The sequence below is a fragment of the Salvia splendens genome, chromosome 21 (assembly GCF_004379255.2).
Source record: "Salvia splendens isolate huo1 chromosome 21, SspV2, whole genome shotgun sequence".
Lineage (NCBI taxonomy): Eukaryota > Viridiplantae > Streptophyta > Magnoliopsida > Lamiales > Lamiaceae > Salvia > Salvia splendens.
In genome coordinates this window covers 18,393,877-18,406,180 of record NC_056052.1, presented here as the reverse complement: position 1 = coordinate 18,406,180, position 12,304 = coordinate 18,393,877, and the positions used below count along the sequence as shown (strand labels likewise).

The 12,304-nt window shown below is 37.4% G+C and overlaps 2 protein-coding genes across 2 annotated transcripts in view; both read right to left on the bottom strand.

Annotated features, from left to right (window-relative positions):
* The window catches only part of LOC121783379, a 447,925-nt gene that overhangs the window by 362,243 nt on the left and 73,378 nt on the right, over window positions 1-12,304 (bottom strand). The gene's annotated exons all lie outside the window — the stretch shown is intronic.
* On the bottom strand, window positions 5,634-10,540 carry LOC121784319 (zinc finger MYM-type protein 1-like). The gene is made up of 2 exons (XM_042182480.1): window positions 10,012-10,540; window positions 5,634-5,950 (listed from the first exon to the last, which is right to left on the bottom strand). The coding sequence occupies exons 1-2, from the start codon at window positions 10,538-10,540 to the stop codon at window positions 5,634-5,636; spliced, it is 846 nt and encodes a 281-aa protein (XP_042038414.1).

Below are 12,304 nucleotides of genomic sequence, written 5' to 3'. Positions count from 1 at the left end.
ATCGTGGAGGCGAATACCTCAGTGCCGAATTTTTGGACTACTTATCGGAGTCGGGAATTGAATCCCAACTGACTGCGCCGGGCACGCCCCAGCAGAACGGCGTGGCTGAAAGAAGGAACAGGACCTTGTTAAATATGGTTCGATCGATGATGAGTTATGCACGTCTGCCTATTTCATTTTGGGGACATGCCTTGCTTTCTGCAAGCCATATTTTAGACAATTTACCATCAAAATCCGTACCTACTACTCCTCATGAGTTGTGGACTGGGCGCAAGCCCAATCTAGCACATCTCAAGATTTGGGGTTGCCCGACTCATGTATTGGAAAAGGATCCAACTAAGCTAGGATCAAGGACGGAGGTATGTTTGTTTATAGGATACCCCAAAGGGACGAAAGGATATGAATTCTTTAGTCTCCGAGACAAGAAAGTCGTTGTGAGTACTCACGCAACATTCTTAGAGGAAGACTATGTAATGAATCACAAACCCAGCAGTGAAGTGGCTCTTGATGAGCTAACTTCTGTCACAATTTCTATTAACCAAGAACGAGTACCAAGTGTACAAACAATTCCCGAAACTTCAACTTCTACTCAAAATATTGTAGTGCCGCGCCGCATTGGGAGGGTCTCGCATGAGCCCAACAGATACATTGGTTTGGGAGAATCTATGGATCACTCCTCGGACAGCAATGTATTAGATCCCTGGAACTTTGCGGAGGCGCAGGCAGATGTCGATCATTGTGAATGGGTAAAAGCAATGGATTCGGAGTACGATTTGTCCGTCCTACCCGAAGGCTGTACTGCCATTGGGAGCAAGTGGATATATAAACGTAAACGTGGACCCGATGGACGAGTTAAAGTCTTTAAGGCAAGAGTAGTGGCCAAGAGGTATACCCAAAAGGAAGGCGTCGATTATGACGAGACCTTCTCCCCAGTGGCCATGCTCAAATCGATCCGGATACTATTGTCTATTGCAGCTTATATGGATTGGGATGTATAGCAGATGGACGTTAAGACTGCGTTTCTAAACGGCGGTCTTGAGGAGACCATCTACATGAAACAACCCGAAGGATATGCCATAAAGGGCAAAGAACACATGGTTTGGAAGCTTAAGAAGGCCATTTATGGCCTCAAGCAAGCATCTAGATCGTGGAACCAATGTTTCGATCAAACTGTTGGCAAGTTTGGATTCGAAAAGTGCCCAAGTGAAAGCTGCGTGTATAAGAAAGTTGATAAGGGGAATGTGGTGTTCTTAGTTTTATATGTAGATGACATTCTTCTAATTGGAAACAATAAAAAGATGTTGTCATCAGTACGAACATGGTTGTCGAACCAGTTCGAGATGAAGGATATGGGAGACGCGGGACACATCCTCGGGATCAAGGTTCTTCGGAATCGAGAAAAGAAGATGTTGTGCTTATCTCAAGAACCTTACATCAACACAGTACTTAGTCGTTTTAGCATGCAGGACGCCAAGAAAGGTTTCTTACCTTTTAGACACGACATCCATTTATCTCAAAAGATGTGCCCTAAAACGTCGTCTGAGATACAAGCAATGAGAAGGATTCCATATGCTTCGGCAGTTGGAAGTCTCATGTATGCTATGCTTTGTACTAGACCTGATATTTGCTTTATTGTTGGCATAGTGGCAAGATATCAGTCGAATCCGGGCCAAGGACATTGGACTGCCGTAAAGAACATACTCAAGTACCTTAAACGGACTAAGGACTATGCTCTAGTTTACAATGCAGCCGAGCTCTATCCTTTGGGATATACTGACTCAGACTTTCAAGCTGATCAGGACTCGAGAAAATCTACTTCAGGATATATGTTCAGCTTAGGAGGTGGAGCCGTAATTTGGAAGAGTGTGAAGCAGAAATGCATCGCGGACTCTACCATGGAAGCCGAGTATGTGGCCGCTTCGGAGGCTGCAAAAGAGGTTGTATGGTTCAAGAACTTCCTTATGAATTTAGGTGTGGTTTCGAATCTGCCCAAGAGCATCATCATTAATTGTGACAATTCTGGTGCTGTGGCAAACTCGAAAGAACCAACAGCTCACAACGCGAGCAAACACATAGAGCGGAAGTATCATATCATCAGGGATATAGTGCAGAGAAGAGACATACAAGTGGTCAAGATTGCGTCAGAGAACAACCTGGCAGATCCTTTTACAAAGGCTTTGGCGATGAAACCGTTCGAGTGCCACGTTGAAGGGATGGGAGTTCGACTCATTCAAGACCTCAACTCGCTTTCAGTATAAGTGGGAGAAATTTTAGACGTGTGCACTATCATTTTGTATACTCGAAAGCTGTTTTGAGTATAAGTGGGAGATTGTTAGGGTTTTGTATACTAGAAATCACCTTTCGAGTGATTGGATACTGTAAAACTCTAATTGTTATTTTCCAATAAATGCAACAGATTATTTTTTGTCATAATGTTGTTATGTTTTACATTTAATGGTTGTTTATTGCATATTTAAATGTATAAGCAAACGTAACAAAGTCTAAGTCTTTGTTTTAGTAGACCGGTTGTCGGCGTCGTCCAATTTAAGTTAACACGGTCAGTTCTAAATAAAGAAAAATAAGAATTTCACAACCTAGATAGGCCTAGACTACCTATCGTGAAAGGTTGCAATGTCAGTCCGATTATTTCTAAGCCTTATTGAAATAAGATGACGTTGGTGTGGTATAGCACTGAATGGATCTAACAGCAAGACGAGTCTTTATGCTATCTACTGAAAGACGAGGTCTTGATAATTAATTTCTTAATCAATGTACGTTAGCATTGAGCATACGATATTGAGTATCTACTACTTTGACTTACCAAAGGTGCGGGTTTTTCGTCACCCAACAATACAGGTATATTGGGTAGTGGCGATCATTATCTAGCGGTGCTAGGATTGCTATTACGTTGAATCGTGCGCGAGGAGAGTCTCGTTTGATAACATCCACAAGAGGAGCTCGAAACAAGGTTTTATTATTTGGAACCTAGCTAGTTGGAGTTTAATTACTCTATGAATAATAAATAAGAGTTTCTTGCTAAGTCCACTCTTGGAGATTAAAATATGTTAATTAATTAAGTCCATAGCAGACAATAATTAATTAATAGATGTTTATATCTTAAGCGCGGGAAATAAATTAAATGCAATTAAAAGAAACCCGGAATACTTGTAATTTCAGATTTGGAAGGTAGTGCAATATTACTTCTGTAGTGGCTGCTTGTAATATTCCAATATAAGCTTATATTAAATTGTGGGTTCAATTTAATTAGTAAAAAGCTAATTGGGTGAGACATGTTCCAAATTCTTCCTTAGATCCCTGACTGGGCCCAATATGTGTCTTAATATAAATAGGAGAATAAAGGAGACAAAAAACACAATAATTATTGTTGAGAATTTTCGTCCCCCTCAGAGAAAGAGAGAGTTCGAAATTTTGCCTCCTCCGTGAGCTGAGTTATGTCTTCATTATTCAAGTCCTAGTACGTTGGTGAGATTTTCCCACACAAATATCAGCTTATTGTCCGGGACACCAGTCAGAAGGTTCGAGGTCGAGTACTGAAGATCTTCACGTGGAGAAGACGCAAGCCATCATCGATTCTTGATTGAATCAACAAGGTAAATTGGCTAATTCCGTAGTAAGCATGTTTTAGGGATCTTATATGCTAAAGCATGTTTTAATTCAAGTTATGAGCATGATACATGTGATAATTACGTGAATAGAATTTGTCTAAATAATCTGCTAAATAGATTAAATTTGTGTGATCGGTAAATTCATGCACGCTTCCGCTGCCAACCCCTTCACTCGACACAGAGGCTGTCCTCTATCTTACTAAGGTACCCCGCCCTGAAACCGTTGTCCGATTTCCAGCCTGTTGCAGTGAGCTCTAGCAATGCCGCTGCTAGTATTTCTTCCTCCTGCAGAGTCCACATTCGTCTCGATCTTTCCCCCTTGCGAAACCTGTTCCTCGGCGTCTCAGTCACAATTGGAACAGAAAATCCCACCCTCCCAATCAGAAATTCATCTAAAAGCATCGTTACAACAAAGACGGCATTAACTGAAACAGAGGGTTATACATACCATCAATATTGGCCCTGCTGCTAGAGCTACCACCCCATGAACGTTTTCCAGAGTTGGTAATACCTACATTCGGTCCTCCGGATAACGGAGACAGACCTTAATTAGATGCCCATAGATTGAATAATCACTTAAAACAACCACTTAATCAAAGTTGTAACTCGTCAATGTCAGTACAAAATAGCAAACAAGATAGCATATCTACTTCAATGGCGACACAGATTCAGCAATTGATGCGAAAATAAAATAGAACATCACGATGTCGGTGGTCGGCGGCGCACCAATAGGTTCGCATTTGTTACAAAATCATAAATGAATAGCAATATTCGTCTAATTTTTTGGGGTAACACGTGAAATACTGAACAAATCATAGTAGTTAAAGCTTGAAACATACAGTCCTTGGGTGTAATGGAAAATTGGAAAGACTTGTTCATACCTTTTCCATGCTGGTGTCCCGACTTCATCGTTCCGTTTGGCTTCCTCAATTTGCAGAAAATAGCGGCGCCCATTTATCTATCCCCAAATTGAATTGAAATTGAAAAGGTTTGCCGCGTAGAAAATTTGCGGTGGCAGGCTTTAAATTTTTTGAGGGCACTTAAGGAAGTATACAAAATGGGCACTTTTAAATAAAAAGGAAAAAAAATGAAAAGCCCATATCCGCATACATTTCTGACATCTTGAACACTAGAAACACTTAGAATATAACGTGATGGAACAGTAGGAAATCTGGATCAGATTAAATTCTGCCCATTTCATTTCAAGTAACTTGAACATCCCCTTAAGATGTTGTGACGGCATATTGTGTGAATTATGTATATTTTCGTCTATATTTATGTAACATGTATGATAAGTTTTATAGCATAAGGGCGTGTTTGGTTTGTAAGATAGGGCATTTAGCTGCAACTAAATGGCTATATATTTTGTTTGGTTTCTATTTTACCAAATTTGTATGTCCCGTGGAAAAGACAAAAGGCCCAACTAATAATGGTTGTAATTCACGGTTTATGTATCGCCAACTACCCCTACGATACACCTCTGGGTCCTGAACATTGATCAAGTTAGCACAACAAAATTACTTTTATACTCTCATCTTTTCACAATGTGGAAGTTTAACTCTCATTTCCAATATCGACTCTTTTACTCCAGCGCAGTAAGTCGCCGTCTCCGGAGTTTTTAAATTGATCCAAGGTTTGTTCTTTTTTTTTAAACAACAATCGATTGGATCTTGTCATTATATTATTACTTACCGACTTCGTGGTCTTCGTTGTATTTCCTTTTTTGGCAAAATTGAATTCTAAATTGTTTATAATGATAAAGTGACACTCGAATTGTTCAATTGAATTGTGAATTTTGATGCTAAGCTATTTTTGGTAATTAAAGTTGTTGGTAATCTACTCAATTATGTAAGCTATTTTTGGTACTGAAATGCTTGATTATAGCTTTATTTGAATCAGGAAACTATTACCTTTGCGACAATGGATACACCAATAGCCTTAGGTTTCTTACCCCCTACAAAGGCGTAAGGTAAGTATGGGGGACAGATATGTTGTAAAGCCTCAGAATCATGTCGAGTTGTACAATATGCGACAAACTAAAGCTAGAAACGTGATTGAACTTGAAAGGGCCTTCGTTTTGGTCATCCACATCCCTTGAACAATTATGTAGCGGTTAATCGACACCCGTAGAGTGTTCTCTTCTACCAGAATCAACTCGAACTTGCATAAGTCCCCCACGCGAAGATTCTTCGACCTTGCGAACCATTTCCATCCCCGATACACCTTAACAACTTCGTCTTCAGCCATTACGTATACATAAGTAGGGTCTGCGTTGGTGAGATTCTCATCACGGATATTTTTTTCCACCATATCACAGGTAGCATCTACAAAAATAAATACCAAGGAAATGATTAAACGATGCAAGTTTGCTTAATTATGGATACATTATTATGACATTCTAAAGAAAATAATATTGTGCTACCAGTTCATGGTCAAGTTCGGAGACAAGTAAAACTATTGTAAATGATGGTAGCGCTGAAATAGGCCTATCGTTATCATTCGAGTAATCGAAGCCACTGTCATCACTTCAAGAGTCGGGTGCCCGATAGGGTAGTTCAGCGAACTCTGGCTCAATAAAAGCCTAAAAATGATAATTATGTAAAAGGTGGCTGTTATTATATGATTTATGAAATCTTGAAACAAAATATTGCATTATTTGGACATACGGTATATATCACTCAATTAAATCAATTAAAGCTATGCAAACGATGAATTGTTAACTCAATTAAATCAACATGTCCATATAGACAAAAGCTATGCAAAAGATTAGTTGTTAACTCAATTAAATCAACTTGCCCATATAGACAAAAAAATATGCAAAAGATTAGTTGTTAACTCAATTTATCAACATGCTCATATAGACAAGAGCTATGAAAAAGATCAGTTGTTAACTCAATTAAATCAGTACGCACATCAACCTGCTCTAAAGTCACGGGCATAATGACACACTTGCAAAAAAATAAGCAAAAATTTAGATCATCAACCTCTTATCCATTTACGTTGTACCACAAAGGAAATGCAGTGCACTCTAGATGGTTTCATGTGATTTGTATCATGATGATAATCGAGGCAAGCCAGCTATTTTCATGTACCATGTACGTTGTGTGATCTTGGTTTGCTTCTATAAATCATTCTTCCAGTAGTCCATTCAACACCAACAAAAATGAGAAGCAATATTCCTTCTGAAGAAAGTTTCTTGTACAAAGAAAAACGAACAGTAGAGGTGGACTCCATGTTGTTGTCGGCGATCACCCGAGCCAAGCAGAAGGAAGGATGGAGTGGAACCGTAATACCGATACCCATTCTTGAGAAGGTTGTGGTCGTCGTAGTTTCGGACACCGGTTTGTCGTTCACGTGGCATGAGTTGTATGAATGTTTTCAATTTTTCGAGGTTCGTTTCCGAACATTCAAGCTAGTGACTAATACTTACTGGAATGCGAATACCAACTTGGTTAATGTGCATGAACAGATTTGGAAGGACATTTACAAGGTAAGTCTAGTAATTATTTTTCGTGTCGGAACATTTAAGCTAGTGGTTGACAAATGCATTGCCTGTTTTTATCAAGCAGAGGTAAGCTTGCTGGAACATACCATGACAAAGGTGATCCCGACTTCCATAAGCTCGCTATACTTTTTAGTGACAAAGAGCCAAAGAAACAGTCGAATTCCGACGTAGTCGTCATATCCGACACGAATCAATCGTGCCGATTACTGGTCAAGAGTATATACCTAGTCCTAAGGTTAGGGACTATGAGCCATTCGGAGTGGTAAGTGAATCTGTGTCCTCCCCGATACTTCATAATGTAGCACCCACAAGAAGAAAATTGTTTGGAGAAAAGTACCAAAATTTGGAAAGTGAGTCCGGCAACGAAAGTGAGCCTGCATTCGTTGCTCCTCGGAATTATGGAGGTTTGAGGGGTCAGGCGTTATCCTCTGGTCGTACGAAGTCGCGTTCAAACCTTTCAACCCGGTAGCCTCTCCTCGCGGCAGGTCATGTGGATCGAATAGCCCAAGCTAATGGTGAAGAAACAACTTCAAGTAGAATGTTGCATTAATTATGTAGCTTATCAAGAACCATTCTTAGTAGCTTTCGTTTATGAAAATGTGGTTGTTTTATCACGTATAAATATTGTTTGTGTAAAATGTAATTCGAGTATTGCTGCTTGTGTATGCTTCCAGTAAGACACCATTTGCGGTGTCTTTGATTTGTATTTTGAATATTGTATATATGCTTCTAGTGATGTATTATTCTATGATTTTTATGTAAAAATATGACATAATTTCACTGTGATTGTGATTGTGGTTACTGAAACATGGAAGATAAAAAAATGAAATTGATGATGTCAATAAAAAAATGACATGTATGAATGCAAAACAAAAACATTGAGCAAGGTGAGGTGAATATAAATCGATGTTTGCCACATACACGGCGGACGCAGAAAAAATTGATTGTAAGGGCTGGACTCTACTATATATTTTTTCACAATCAAATTAATTTTGTATTGAAATCAATTTTTGTATTGATAATTTTCATATATATATATATATATATATATAGGGGTGTGTTAATGTCCTTCGCAGCTTTTCAGTCCAATGTTCTTTTTAATCACAGGCCTTGGATCATTGAATTGGATGGTTGTGATGATCTGCATTATTTGACGAAAAAATTGCATTATTAGTCGGTGTGCATTATTCAACTGAAAATATGCATTATTACACTATAATGGTGCATTATTAGTCGGTGTGCATTATTCAACTGAAAATCTGCATTATTAAATGACACGTGGCATCAATCTAACTGTCGGATGACAAAATCGTGGGGCAGAGATTAAAAAGAACAATAGAACAAAAGATACAAAAATGAAATGAATACATCCCTATATATATATATATATATAATTATACAATATAAAAACCGCAAAAACTGTAAAAATGCATATATATTCAATAGGAAGTAGTCCAAAATATATCTAATAAAAAGAACATGTCATAGTTGTGGTTTTACATCTAAAGCGGTGGCAACTGAATTCTACGTGTTCTCATCGATTGAAAACGCTGCAAGATTTGTTCGTTATCAATCGTTGAAAATAGGTCATTCTCAATGTACACAATTAAACTATCATTCATCCACTCATCTCCCATTCGATTTCGCAAGTCAGTCTTGATAGTCTTCATTGTAGAAAAAGCTCTCTCAACAGAAGCAGTCGCAACGGGTAAAACCAATGCCAACTCAATAATCCGATAAACCAACGGAAAAACCAAATGCTTACCACTTTTGACCATTTCCGTAGCAACGTCTCCTAAGTTACTTAAGGCAGCAAATTGAAGATCACATCGTACATTAGCAATAAAATTACTAAGTTGAAGTAGAAGACGTGAACAATCATTTGCAGAGAAGTCCTCGTGATATAATATAGCAAGACGGATTACTTGGTCATCATTGAATCGAGAAAAAGAATTTCTTAGATCAAGACATGATATGCATCCTAGCAAGTCGGTGCTAGCTTCAGAAAATCGATTATCCATCTCTTGTATAGTTAAATCAACAACCTTGACATTGCAACCACAATAACATAAATTATGATAAAAAAAATATATGTATAGAAGATATGAATAGGAATATTATAGTACCTGATAAAAAATCTCTACACGATAATAATGCAAATTCGTGATCAACTCTGCTCCATACTTCTTATAACCACGGCGTGGTATAGTTTCATCCATATCAACTTGTGAAATATTATGCAATTCACAAAACTTTGTTGCTTGATCATGTATGTCTTCCCATCCATTCTTTCTAAAACTTTGCAACTGATGTTTCATACTTTGGATCAATGATATGGCTTGAATAATATTTTGATCTTTTTTTTGTAAGGCAATGGATAATTCATTGGTTATTCCCAATAAATGTCTCATCAAATGCAAAGTGAAAACAAACTCATAACTATCCACCTTTCAATCAATCCTTCAGTGGTACTTTTGTTATCACGGAGAGTAGCATCGTCATGCACAACTTCCAACACTTTCTCAACCGAAGACCACATAGAGCATAGACGAAGCAATGTAAAGTAATGTGTGCCCCAACGAGTGTCTCCGGGCCATACCAAACTAGTTTCTTGATTTTTACCTCTTCCACTTATCACTTCTCCATCATTAAGTTGTTCAACTAATATGTCATGTTACAACTGCCTAAGTTGGTCTTTTCTCTTACAAGATGCCCCGACCATATTCACAATCATGGAGACATAGCTAAAAACATCTTTCGCAACTCTAATACCCTTGGCAACCGCAACAATAATTAATTGGAGTTGATGAGAGAAACAATGAATATACATGGCATATAGATTTTCTTGCAATATTAAGGATTTCAATCTATTAAACTCACCCTGTATATTAGAAGCTCCATCATATCCATGCCCTCTCACTTTAGATAGAGATAAATTATGCTTCACCAACAAATCATCAATAGCGCATTTCAAAGTAAGAGAGGAAGTGTCAGTTACATGCACGATCCCAATAAATCTCTCAATCACATATCCTTCGTTATTCACATATCTTAAAACAACTCTCATCTGTTCCTTCAATGAAACGTCTCGAGCCTCATCAACCAAAAGAGTGAAAACTTTACCTCTAATATCAATAACTATGGCAAGCGTGACCTCTGAAGCACAAGCATTTGCTAATTCCTTTTGAATTCGTGGTGAATTCATTTGATTGTTAGCAGGAGCATTTGTAAACAAAGTTTTGGATACATCATCATTAATTTCACTAAACCATAGAAGCAACTCAAGAAAATTACCTCGATTTGAAGAACTACTTGACTCATCATGTCCACGAAAAGATAATCCCTGTTTAAAGAGAAACCGAGTCACGTTCAATGAGACTATCAACCGGATACGATATGCAACTTCCATCTCACGGGTATTTGACCGTAATATTAGGGGTGGCAAATCGTGCGTGTCGGGTCGTTATCGTGTCGACACGATAACGACACGACACGATAACAACAAATACGAACACGACCCGTTAAGAAAACCCCAAACACAAATACGAACACGACCCGCTACCCCTCAGACATGAACACGACACAAATCCATTAACGACACGGACCACTTCGGGTCAACACGGCACGATAACAACACGTACATGAGATGACACGATAACGACTCGATAACAACACGACCTGATAACAGTTAAACCTATTAAAAACATCCAATTGCTAATTAAAAAATCTGATCTAAACATTAAAACATCAATAATTTCTTAGTAACGAAATCCAACAAAAATCCAACAAAATCCAACAAAAATTCAACAAAAATGAAAATAATAAGAATTAATAATATTATAATATTATTTCTTAACGGATAACACGAACCTGACAAGAACATGACACGAAATTTCTGTGTCCTTAACGGGTCGACCCGATAAGGACACGAACCCAATAAGCTCTGACCCAAACCCATTAATTTCGTGCCTGTTCGTGTCGTGTTATCGTGTCGTGTCAAAAATTGTCAGCCCAACGTAATATACTTGCCACACTGTTCCTTTAATCTTGAAAAGCTTCGAACTAAATTCTAGCATTATTATGACAACTATTCACGCCTCCAACATGATAATTGAATCTTTATAATGCATTTTTTCAGTTGCTACAACCTGTCTTTGTAAAAGCATCATCTAATTGTCAACTCCTTTATCTGATTTCTTGAAAAGGTAGCACCAAAAGCAAAAAGTTGCATCCTTTAATACACTATAAGTCTATACTCTAATCATGTATAACTTTTTAAACCAAATATGTTGAAAACTTCTTTCTTGAATACCAATTTTCTTTTATTCATGCGTATGTCAAATTGGTTGACAAGGGCCCTTATTCAAGTACTCTCTTCGTACTATATCACGAATTGAAACATCGAACTCTTCAATTGGCTTGCATTTTCCCGGATCATCAACAATATCATTCAAGTTCCACTCGACTTCTCTTCGGGGCTGATTTTCTATTGCTTCAACAATGGGTTCACTTGGAGAAGAAAATTCATCCCTACGCTTTTTTTAAGAAGCGTTCCTTCTTCTACGATCAACATAAGCAACAATGATTGAAGTACAATATCAGTTTATATCCATAACTCATAAGATACTATCAACACTCACTAACATAAACTGTATTCTATACGACAATCACAAATATTAGCTTGCAACTAACCGTTGTTATACTCACTTCGTCCGTGAAATGTTTTCCAGTTTTGCCATTTTGGTCCATCCGTAAAATGTTGTCCACTTTATTTTTTTCCATTTTTAGTAAATGGACCTCACTTTCAACTAACTCATTACACTCACATTCTATTATAAAAACAAGACTAAAGTCTATTTTTGGTCCCCTACATTTAGTCTAAAAAACTTTTGGGTCCTTTACATTAAGTCTGTGACCTTTTGGTCCCAAACAATATGTTTTGGTCTAAACTTAACTTTTTCCGTTAAAATTAACGGTCAAATGTATTTAACCAAATTAATGACTTAATTATAATATAATTAACTTAGCTAACTTATTTAATTTAATATTAAAATTTATAAAATATTTTTTTACTTAAAATAATAATTGATTATTATTAAACAAAAATTTACTTAAATAAAAAATTGACTTAATTATAATCTAATTAACTTAATCAATTATTACCCTAAATTAA